The sequence below is a fragment of the Culex pipiens genome, chromosome 2, assembly GCF_016801865.2.
Source record: "Culex pipiens pallens isolate TS chromosome 2, TS_CPP_V2, whole genome shotgun sequence".
Taxonomy (NCBI): domain Eukaryota; kingdom Metazoa; phylum Arthropoda; class Insecta; order Diptera; family Culicidae; genus Culex; species Culex pipiens.
Window position 1 is genome coordinate 89,773,534 of NC_068938.1, and position 12,104 is coordinate 89,785,637.

The following is a 12,104-nucleotide window of genomic DNA, read 5'->3' on the forward strand; positions in this document are numbered from 1 at the left end:
GAGACATTCTCCCAAACAGGCGAGCATTTTCTATTAGTAAAGAGCACGCAAGTTTATCACAATTTATGACAGCATTTTGTGTGCATGCATGCATTCCTAGTGCCCAGAAACACCAAAACTATGCCAAAAATGTTGTCACCACACAGAAAACTTTCCATCCCTTCGAGCAGAACGTCGACGGCGGCGCGATGCCAACCTCGAAACATTGAAATTTATGTTTCAACAATCGGGAGCAGCAACCGGCAACGGCAGCAACATATTGCACAGCGATGATGGCCGCAGGCTGCCTTGCGCTGCTGCTGCTGCGGCATTCGAGGGTTTGTCGAGTCAGTATTCGCAGCAGCAGCAGCACCAGGATTGCTGCTCATAAATCGCATTTTCTCCGATGCGACGTGCGCGCTGGAAAAGCTCTGCAGGGTACCGCCGTTGTTGAGTGACTAATACTTGTACACGAACACATATGCACGCACACGTATAGGGGGGGGGCAAATGTGTTTGCTCTTAAGTGGGGAGTACATTAACGGAAAATGTTTGAAATGTTAATTTAAGTGATATTTTGAAATACATTTTAAAATAAGGCGACAAGAGAAAAACAAGTATCTTAACCCTCTACAACCTAACCCTGCCTCTAAACGGTCCTCGATCTGAAAAATCGACAAAAATCAATTTTTCTACCAATTTTGATCTTTAAAATGCATTGGAAAGAAAAATACTAAATTTTTTTGAAAATTTTAGGGTTGGAGGTTTCACTTGTTTTATGGAGCGAGTTGTCCAAAGTCCAATCCTTGTGAAGATACAGCGGATTCAAAAACAAAAAATGATGAAAAAATTTAGAAAATTGGAAATTTGACATTTTTTTGTGGTTATTTGCCATTTCTAAAGTGAGACTTGATTTTTCAGTCTGAGTAGTTCTCTACAATTTTTATGTTTTCGTTTTTTATTCATGAATCATTGTCCATGCACTCCCCATGTCTCCATGCAATTTTGGAGGCTGCACATACAAAATGGTTATGTGAATGTATGAAATTCTGTATGTTGGGATGGGATTTTCTAATCGATTTGGTGTCTTCGGCAAAGTAGTAGGTTATGATTAGGACTTTTAAGAAAAAATAGGTAAATGGAAAAAATATTATTTAATTAACTTTTAAATGACTAAACCTAAATTATCAACATACGTATTTTTTTTAATTTTCGAATTCTTTTGCTCTCAATTAATCGTTAATTACGAAATTTATTTCATTCAATGATTGTATCTGAATTATTTTTTAGCTGTAAGGATCTCCAAAACTCTACATTCTGTAATAAGTTAAGTTTTAATTACCCACAGTAAAAAAAAAATTAAAATTGGAAGGTGTAATGTTCGAAGGTTGAATATTACCTCTTTTGTGATGTAATTTACCCTCAATTTAGACTGAAAAAGCGACATTACACCAGAATAGTGGTAAAATTACACATTTTCAGAGGTAAAATTACTCATTTTTTCTGACATAAAAGATGTTCCCATTCCCAGATGTTATATTATCATGATTTTATTTTCTATGTACATCAAATAAATATGAATTGAATTGAATTGATACTTTTTGATATGTTTGAAAAAAAATCAAAAATGCATCTTTTTGAGCCAAAGTGAAATCAATTTTTGAAAAAATAGTGGTTTTTATAAAGTGTCGATAACATGGACAACAAAATTATTAAAAATCATTTTATAAAGTGAAATTGAGTTTTTTTTTTCATAAAATGTACAGTTTTCAAGCTATAGCTACTTTTAAGTAAACATTTTAGGTTTTTTGAGTTTCAAAAAATAATTATTGAAATAAAAGCATCTCTGAAAAAAATATTTCTGAAAAGCTGTGAAAGATTCCAATAATTTCCTGCTTGGAATTTTGAAAATCGGGATTTATGTTTCTGGGAATCAACCTCATAAATAATTCGAATCGATGGAAATTAATTTCTCAAAGTGTCACCTAATCAGTCTGTAATTGTCAACTATTTCGATATTAAATTTGCGACTCTTGTGATTTTTTTATATTTTTTTCAATTTCAATATTTCTTTTAAATAAAAAAAAGAAAAGTCGATTTGCTAAATCGTAGAGAACCACTCAGTCTCGACAACATTTTTTTTTTTTTTGCGATATCGTTGCACAAACTATTTTGAATTATAATGTCATCAAAATGAATAAATTGCATCAACACAAAGCAGTTGAAGAACTAAATCAGATGAATTTGAAAAATTTAATATGCGTGAGTTGCACATTGAAAAAATAAATAAAGTTTACGAATAAAACTAATTTACTAAAAATGGCTGGACAGACAATATTAACATATCGAACATCTTATTAGAAGGGGATTTTTTATACTCAACACATCTCTTTTCAATGTAATCTTGAGTAATGCAATCGACTAAATTTCGATCCCTGAGCTATCTCAGCTAAAAAAAGTAATTTAACATGGGATCAGATATTTTTTGGATTCGATTTACATTTGTAATTTGAAATTTAATAGAAAATAATTATATTTTCAGTATATTTGACGTGTTTTTTTTTGTTTGAAAAATAAAGTAAAATAGAATAAAACAAAGAACTGCTCTTGATTAAAAAAAAGCAAAACACATTAAAAGTTATTTTCTTATTCTTTTCTGAAAATTAAGATATTTTTTCATGTTTAAAAATACAAAAACATGCACACAAGTGTATTTTGAAGACTCAAGATTGTTTTACTATTCAGATAATTTGTCTATTTTTGTGGTCATATTCATCATTTTGTAGTTTTATCTTTTATCATTTCTCATTCCCTTCACCCTTTTTAAATCATTTATATATTGTTTACAGTCATCCCTCATATTCGGAACAGTTTACAGATCGGCAAATGTTCAAAAAGTCATAGAAAATCGATAATTGAACTTAATGATTCGATTTTACCTTCATTTGAAAGCTTTTCTTGCGATCTTTCAAATGCTGTATCGAACAGCTGCAAAACTTTTTTTGTAAAAATATCAGTTAAATTCAGGTGTTCCACAATTGTGGGAGGCACAATAACAACCCACAATCATGGAACAGGCAGTTTGGAGGCAGTGTTTTGCTGCTCTGAATGAAAAAGTCTTGAGATGCAGTTTTTTGTTTTAAAAGTACTACTTTTACTAGTGAAATAGCAAGAGAATGTCATAGTAAAGGTCATAAAAATAGATAAATTAATAACTAAATAAAATCTCCAAGAAATTACCAGCAAAGAAAAAAATGTGCTTGGGCTTGATCAACTGTTTGAACCAATTCTAAACGTCTAAACGATTAAATTTCGCAAAATATTCATAAAATTCATGAACAACTGTTCATGAAGTTCGTAATTTTTTCAAACTTTTTCTTAAATCTTAAAATCTTTAATTTTTCCGGAAAAGATACAGATTTTCAAAAAATAAGGAGTGACTTGAATGGAAAAATGATCCTTGAGTTTTTTAAAAAGTGTTTTCATATAATAAAATCAAGTACAATTTTTTTTAGATAAGAATTTTTCAATATTAACTGTTATCGCATTCAAAATCTGTACTTTTCCGTTCAACAACTGCGTTCGCTGAATCCTTCAGCTTCTCTCCCCTCCCCTTCCTCCATCCAGCTCGAAATAAGTGAGCGAACATAATCACATCGCAGACATAAATTATAATTTCTACGATAGAGCTAATAAATATTTCAGCTGCATATCGCAACCCGCCAGGGGGGACGAGTTCGGATCCGCACTTGCACCCCTAGTACTGTGATAGGGTTGTTCGGGGTGACTCTGGATCATTCAAGATATGATTTTTTTATATATATTTATTGTAGTTATTTTCAAACCAAGTTAAAAAAAAAAGTTAAATCGAATCAACAAAAAAGGTTAACAAATGACAAACTACCCTCGTTACCCTAACGAGGAGTGGAAATTTGTTCCAGATATTCCACCACAGCTCACAGCTCCAGGGGGGTTTTAGTCCCGTGGCATCCAAGACACACTCCAAGATCCTGTCTTGCATGTTTGGGGGTTGAAAAAAGAATGTTAGTTTGCTTGTACTTCTTCTACTTGAGCGTCTTTTTTTGTCCTTGTCCTGATGATGTCCTGGATTTTCCTTCTTTTTTCCTTCTCTATCTTCTGCTCGGTTTGGTCCGGTGAACAAGTTTTGATTAGGTCTGGTATCTCTCTCTAACACAATGAACGTATGTGTGTTAGTCGTGAAGAGTCCCTTTCCCCCTTGAGGGGGAAAAACGCTTCAACAGCAGGAGAAAGATAGTCATCTTCCAATCACCCCGAAGCATCGAGGTTGCTATCGAGTTGGAGGGTTTCGTTCGCAGGCGAGGGTTAAATAGATTGCCAGCTCTGCGAGTCACTATGGTGACAGCTTGCTTGAATTTTCGGGATAGGGGTTTGCTACAGGGGAAAGACATTTTATGACGGTGACCGACTGTGTAGCAGGACGGTGGTTAGATTGGACGCAGGAATTTGAATTTTTAATCGCAGTTATGATTGCTTTTGGGAAAAAGGTGACGAGAAGGGGCGTTGTGGTCTGGTGAAAGTAGGATCTTTCAAAGTTCATGTGAAATTTAATATGGAATATATATTAGAAGTTTTGAATTAATAATTGAATGTAATGTTCAATTTTCCCCAAATAATTATGAGGTTATGTAGTCATAGGTTGATATTGTCATTAGACAGAGAAAAAAGAGTTCCCAAAATCGTGAACAAGCGTTCATGAAAATGGGAACCACGAACAAAGTGTTCAAATTTCATGGTACTTTTTTCAAAATCGTATCATGGGATTTGAAAACTTTGTTCGAGGTTTACATTTTCATGAACGCTTGTTCACGATTTTGGGAACTCTTTTTTCTCCGTGTATGCTCTTGTAAAACACATAAGCAATCCCCTAATTTGTTTATTTTCTTTGTTTTGTTCAAAATTTTGTATACAAAAAAGTAACGTTCAAAATTTACATTTTATGATCAAGATACACTAAGCACTATCAAATCAAGTGAAAATGTAATTTTATTTAAAATTAGTCAAGTCGCCATATTTTGGGGAAAAAGAAAAAATAAACACAATTTCACGTTCATTATTCGAGATTTGACTTTATCATCAAGTTCCTTAGATTTCATTTCAAATAATAAACAGTCCAGACTTCCGAAGTTTCGATTGTACGAAGTTCGTTTACACGAAGATTTCGTAAAAAAAATCGTATTTTTATTTTTATTTTTTCTACATCAAATTCCATTGCAAGTTTATTTACAAAATGAACTTTTCCAATATATCATTGCCCCCCCCCCTTTTTGCCTCCATCTTGGATTTAAAAGTTATAAATTACTTTTTGCAATTCCTTTGTGAAACTAATAACTTTTCCTGTCATTCTCGCATGTTGAAAAGACCTACTTTTCTCTACTAAAATTAAAAGAATAGAAAAGTAATGGGTGTTGAACTTTTTAGCACATGTGTCGAAAAGTAATACTTTTCAATATTAATATGATTTTATCGGTGAATCGACTAACTTTTAAAGTTAAAGTTTAACTTTTAAAGTTAAATCGACATTGACAATTAGCTTAAATTTCAATTCAAATTGTGTTTTTCGGAATTGCAAAAAATGCTGTACGGAACTCATTGCAAAACTTGTTTTTTTTTTCAGCACTCATCATAATTATCCAACTCGGTAAACCTCGTTGGATAAATGTACGACTTGTGCTGAAAAAATCATCTTTTTGCAACTATGGTTCGTAAAATACTATTAGCTTAGTTTAGGGGTACTTGAGCTCAACAATCGAAAATAAGACAGCGAAAAAAAAAGTTATTCGATTATCCGAATCGATATTTTTACAAGGATTTCGGAGAATCGCATCTGGATTGTACTTTTTTGAGATCGTTTCAGTTTTTTTGCTGGTTATAGAGAATTGAAAAAAAGTTTTTCTTTACTCTTTTAACAATTTTTTAGTAGTTTTTAGTAACTTTAGAGGGTTACTTTTTAGAGTGTCAAAATTGTTATCACTCCTAAAACACGTCTTTGGAAGTTTTTTCCGAAAAGTTCTGAAAATTTTGTTTAAAGTGACCCATTACAACCCTTTAGACGACTATTTCTTTAAAAAAAATCTTTTCATAAAAGCAATGCCCGAGCCACACAAATGTCCAAAAGCTCAATGCTTAATTTGCTGAACTTTCCGGAAAATATAATTTAGAAAGTACAAGATAAAGTTTTAAGGTTGAAACTTCAATTTATTTTAATCATCACTTTCTCATAAAACTTTTTCGTAAATTCATTAAAAATTTTACTTGTTCTATTTTTATGATCATTATCAGTTTACAATTTATTACACATTAAAGTTACAAATATCACGTTATTTATAATGTAACAGTTTACAATTTATTACAATTTATTACACACTGAAAAGTAAGCTTGTAAAATTACAAATATCACGTTATTCATAAAGTAATATTTTTTAGTCATGAGAAAATGACATGGCTAATTTAAAAAAGTCAAAAAGTGTATAAAATTTTTCGTCAACTTTTTTTTTACAGTAACGAAAAATGGCAAAGGTTTTTTAAATCTTTTGCATTTTTTGATGAGAAATTGTTTATTTTTCGGAATTTTAGGCACGTTATCAAATAACCCAATTTTACATGAACGTCTTTTGGACGCAAAATTTCTATATTTTCACTGTTTCGAGCTAGACATCATTAAAAATCCTCTATCAAAATTATTTTAAATATATTTTGATTGACCTTTATTGAGTGATAAATCTATGAATGTAAGACAAAAGGTTGAAAGACATAAGATCGAAAGGACAAACAGTCGAAAGACATAATGTCGAAAATTGTGTATTTTTATTTGAGAAAATTGTTTCAGATCAATAAATTTTTACTTTAGCTTAATGTTTTTGATTAGGAGAGTAAAAAAATCACAAAATTTTGTTTATAGTCTCACTATTTCACACAAATTATACAAAGTACTGCTGATGTATAAAATAATACGGAAACACAACAAAAATATGGGAAAAACTATAAGTTTTGTTTGGAAGAATATAAATTTTAACAAAAATCAGTTGTTTGGAATTTCACAGAATTCACTTTTTTTAAAAAACTTTAAAAATAACAACAGTTTTGTTGAATAATTTCACCCTAAAAATGACTAAATTTCAAAAACGGTGCAATTCAACATTTTTTTCAAATTTGGGATTTGGAATTTAATTTACATCTCAAATTGATTTTTTTTTTGTTTGCATTTTCGATACTTTCCAATGCAAACATTTTAAAAGTTTTTGTCGCTTGGCTGGCCGTGGTCGAGGAGGGGGAGTGGGCAACAAAATAAAAAAAAAATATGAAAATTAAAATAACAAGCCATAGTCACTTTTTATTTGAATGAAAAATAAATTTTAAAATGCATTTTTGACTAGTTCACGTGTTTTACTAAAGTTTTTTTTTTAATGTAAGATTTGACGAAAGCAAAAGTTTTAGTGATAAAAAGAAACTTTTTGCGATACTGTACATCGAAAAATTTTAAAATTTCAAAAGATTTTTGAATAAACCTAAACATGCTAAAATTATTCTGAACACAGGGGAATGCATTTTAAATTTAATTTCAGCAAATTGCACTTAAAACTCCACTGGTAAAGAAAAAAAAATTGATTAGTTTTTATTTTGAGTGCAATTTTTGAACAGTCCTAATAATTTTGCCGAAGGCCTAAATCGATAAAAAATCCCACCTCGAGATATGTTCGATGGCACACTTTTTTCATTAAATTATATTAAGAACTGCTCACGTTGAAACAATAAGAAAATTACAAATTATAACAAAAAAAGATGCTTTAACCACATTCAAATTTTGTCATTTTCCCTAGTTATCCAATCTACCGTTTGTAAAAAAGATGACAAATTAGATTCATTTAAATAAAATATCAGTTGACCAGTTGTTGAAAAGTAGTGTTTTACCTTTCAGCTATTCTTTGGAAAAGAATGAGGCCACTCATTTGAAAATAGGCCGCTTATTAAAATTTTCGTAAAATTTGGTTGTCATTTTTTTATGAAAACCTTTCACGACGAACCATCGCAAATCGCAAACTAAAACAAAAAAAAAAGTCACTCGACATCACACACAAAAAAATACCTCTCTTAATCCTAAATCCTCTCAAGCTGGAATTCACCAGGTCGATCTAAGCAAAATTCAAACTAAGCAGTCTCTAGTTTTCATCTCTGCCTTCCTTTTTTTGCATCATCCCCGGTTGGAACCAGCCAGGATCGTTAAAATTCCCGGCACGAACCGATATCGACAAAGTTGTCCTGTAATTCAATAATATGTGCTCGCCGGGTTGGTCGTCATTCAACAAAAAAAGTAAAGAAACTCCAGCGGTACTACCGCATAACTGGAGGGTTAGAGTCCTTTCTCCTCTTTTTTTTTGTCTTTTTTTTTTGTCGTTCTCCAAAGTGTACGTAACTTGGCAAATATTGCTGTGCTGCGCTATCCTTTTGGACGAGGACGACGTGGCCAAAGTCAATACCATCCGGATTTAAGGATGGCTTTGGGGGTTAAAGTTGAGAGGAGCAGGAGCAAAAAAAAAACGATGATCGATGGAGGAGTTTTGAAACGCTCATAAAAAGTGCTGATTGTGGGGAATATTGCGGTTATCTCGTTTCGGAATGGCATCGACGTCCCCTTTGGTGGCCCTATTGGTGTCCTGCCCTGATTGTCCTGTCGATCAAAATGACGAATTTTACATTACCATCTCAATCAGCGTGATGGATCCAACTCGACCCCTTCTCCCTTGGATTCAGGACAGTTCCACCACCAGATCAGTGGACGGGGGTGGAATGTAATGCGATTTTAATGCTACTGCCCCTGATGTGGTGGTAGAAGTTCTTTTTTTCCCCCTGTATCGTTATGTCTGATTTTTTAATCGAGGTGCAAATTGATTCCCCTGTTCATTTGCATTCCAATTACTTGTCGTGGAAAACGTTAATTGCGTTCTATTAGTTATTCATTACGAAATTGAGAACGGTCATTTTCGGGGCACTTTTATGTTATGGTTTGAGGTCAAAGAGGGTAAATATGTTTAATTAAGGCAATTAATTACATTCAATTATGTGACTCCTGCATTTTCATGCAGTTATCCATATTTTTCATCAGTATTCTGGAGGCATGTTTCTATTTGTAAATATTATAACAAAAGTTCAATCCTCTGCAATACATATTCAAAATTTCATGATTGAATTCGAAGGACATAAACATATTTAAACATCAGCTTTCAATATTTATTCATATTCCCTCATCACTCTTCTGGGTGGAGCTGTGAAGTTGAGTAGCTTTTAAAAAAATCAGTGTAGGGTCAAATTTTCAAAATATTTTTTTTTAAATGATCAGCTAATTAATGATTAGTTTCAAATTAATTGCATTTTTTTTTGTTTTTTCACATTATCAATATTTTATATTTGCTTGAAACCCAATTTGCCCAACCCCAACCCAATACTTCTTCAAAAAATCAAAATTCGTCAGCATAATTTTGGATCATATTTATCTGTAACTCAAATATAAAATTACGTTTTTTGGGAATCTGAATTTAAAAGATAGTAAATTAATAAAAAAAAACTGTAATTTCCTTTTGAATGCAAAATCCCAAAAATAAATTAAAAATTTCTTTTTTTTATTAAACTATTGAATTTTCATAATAAGAGATATTGATTGAAATATATAAATTTTTGATTGCATAAACTTCCAAAAAGTTTTGTCAAATAAAAAAAAAATACCTTTTCAGAGTTACTCCATGATGAAAATGATTTTTTTGAAATATTTTACATGTTGCCAAGAAACGAAGTTGACTTTATAGCTGTCGGCCACCATTGCTAGTACCAACCACTAGTGTCTTCCTTTTAACTACAAGGACTTCGCCGCCCTGGGCTCCTAAGTGTTTGAGTACGGCACGGAGCGACGGCGCCGAATACCCATATTTACACAAAGAATTTTTAGAGCGCCCGCCGCGGGATTCGAACCAGCAACCTCTGGATTGTGAGTCCAGCGCGCTCCGATTGATCCACACGAGCGGGACAAGAAAGCTTTTATAAAAAAAATATAGAAAAATTTTAGTAAAATTTTGTATGATTTGATTCGGTGAGCCTTGTATATTTTTCTTAGATTGTTTTTAATGTTAGTTATGTAACAGGCAGTCGATTAATCAAATGAACCTTAATGGATAATAAAACTTGAATTTTATGTTAAAAGAGAGAAAATTAAAAAAAACAGGAAAAACAAATTTTGTTCACTATAATCGAAATTTCGGTTGATCGAGGGATTTGATAATTAAGTCTGGACTATATAAAGGTAATTCTCTGCCAACTCACACGAAATCGGAAAAGTTGCTCTGTCCCCTCTCCGATTTGCGTAAAACATTGTCCGAGCTCCATTTTTCGATATCTCGTGACGGAGGGGCTGTACGACCCCTTCTATTTTTGAACTTTCCAAAAAAAAAGACGAGTTTTTCAATAATTCACAGGTTTGCAAATTTTGTGTCAAAGGGACATTTTTGTAAAATTGGATGCCGTACTTAAAAATTAAAAAAAAACGTATTTTCCCTCGAATCAATACCAAATTATTAAAAAAATTGTTCCATTTTTTGTAACTTGACTGTACTCGACTTTTAGCTCGTGATTTTTTTTTTGTAACTTTGCAGGGTTATTTGTTGAAGTATTACAATTTTCTACAAAGTTTTAAAGCAGAAAATTTCCAAATGTGTTATATGTTAACAAATAGATATTGCTTGTTATCGAACGAAAAAAAAACTTTTGAAAGAATTACTCTTTTTTTCTTTTTGTTTCGTCTTTCAGGTCTGGTGACCTTGAACGGGCATGATCAACGATGACCATTTTTTTCAAAACTTTTTTCGTAAAATATAAAAGAAGTAATTTTTAATCTTTAAATTTTACAACTCCCAAAATCACACATTTTTTAACTGTGTGAGAAGCAAATATTTTTGTTCATCCATGATTTGATTATCAGAAGTCTCAGTATCAGAACCTTCGGACAAGTGTTTAGTGTTTTAACATCTTTCAATAAGTTATTCTTGTTTATAAAATTTCGAAACATTGATTAACATTGATAATTCAACCATCAGTTCCCAAGATATCGATGATCAAAAACCAATGAGGTAATCTCATTTTTCGTGTTTTTTTACTATGCTTGGCCATTAGACAGACAAAGTTCAGAAATGCAAATTTTTTGAAAATTTTCTGCTTTTTGTGTTCTTTTTTTTTTGAATTGCGAAATTCGTTTTACTTTATAAAATTAAGTTCATTTACTCACTTTGTTTGGATTTTTTTGATAGCTAGTTTTTTTTTTAATTATAATTTATCAAAGATTTGTTGCTCATTCTGTAACTTCTGGAAAGATGGTTTTTTTTTGTCCCTAAAACAACTTAAAAAATCAAAATAGTATCGAAAATGATATCCAATTTTAGTGACAAAAATTGATTTTGTGTATCAATTCTCGGTGTAGTCCTCATCCAGCTACCAATTTTGTATGGAAAATGATACGGACCGACTTTTTTTTGTATATTTTAGTAATAAATGCTATGAAATTATACTAAGGAACTAAGCGCCACCATTGAATTTATTTTTCTCAGAATGAAACCATGGAGGCGCCTGGCTCCTTAACACGGTACTCAAAATTTTAAAAGAGCACGCAATCTAAACAACAACAAACAAGTTTTGTTTGATTGACCATTCTGTGCATTGTCTCGAAGTTTGTTTGAATTTGAAACTTCTATCATATGAAAAGTTACAACAGTGCACAATTTTTTTCGGTTTTTATTGAATATCTCAGGTTTTAAATAGTTTTATGGGATCCGTGAAGGTCAAAAAGTGAAGCATTGTGAGCTGCACAAAATGGCGTTCTTAACTGAATTTGGCCAAAAATGCACGTGCGACAAGATAGCACGACAACTATGAACTGTCAATTGGATCGTGTTCAGAGCGCCCAGATCTATCAAACATGTATCATACCAAGACAAAATTGAAGCGTTTACTGACATCAACTTCAAAAATGTCGAGCAGTGTAGTTATGATGGTTTTACCTAATTGTAATCAGTTAGCATTGCTGTTAGAAGACAACAAAGCTAAAT

The 12,104-nt window shown here is 31.9% G+C and overlaps 2 protein-coding genes across 7 annotated transcripts in view; both read left to right on the forward strand.

Annotated features, from left to right (window-relative positions):
- LOC128092652 (uncharacterized) overlaps positions 1–370 on the forward strand; it is a 35,547-nt gene extending 35,177 nt beyond the window's left edge. Inside the window, exon 3 of the mRNA XM_052706938.1 lies at positions 171–370. Within this exon, the coding sequence (XP_052562898.1) occupies positions 171–370 (200 nt within the window). The remainder of the gene's footprint in view (positions 1–170) is intronic.
- LOC120416326 (tyrosine-protein phosphatase Lar) overlaps positions 1–12,104 on the forward strand; it is a 441,119-nt gene that overhangs the window by 60,548 nt on the left and 368,467 nt on the right. The gene's annotated exons all lie outside the window — the stretch shown is intronic.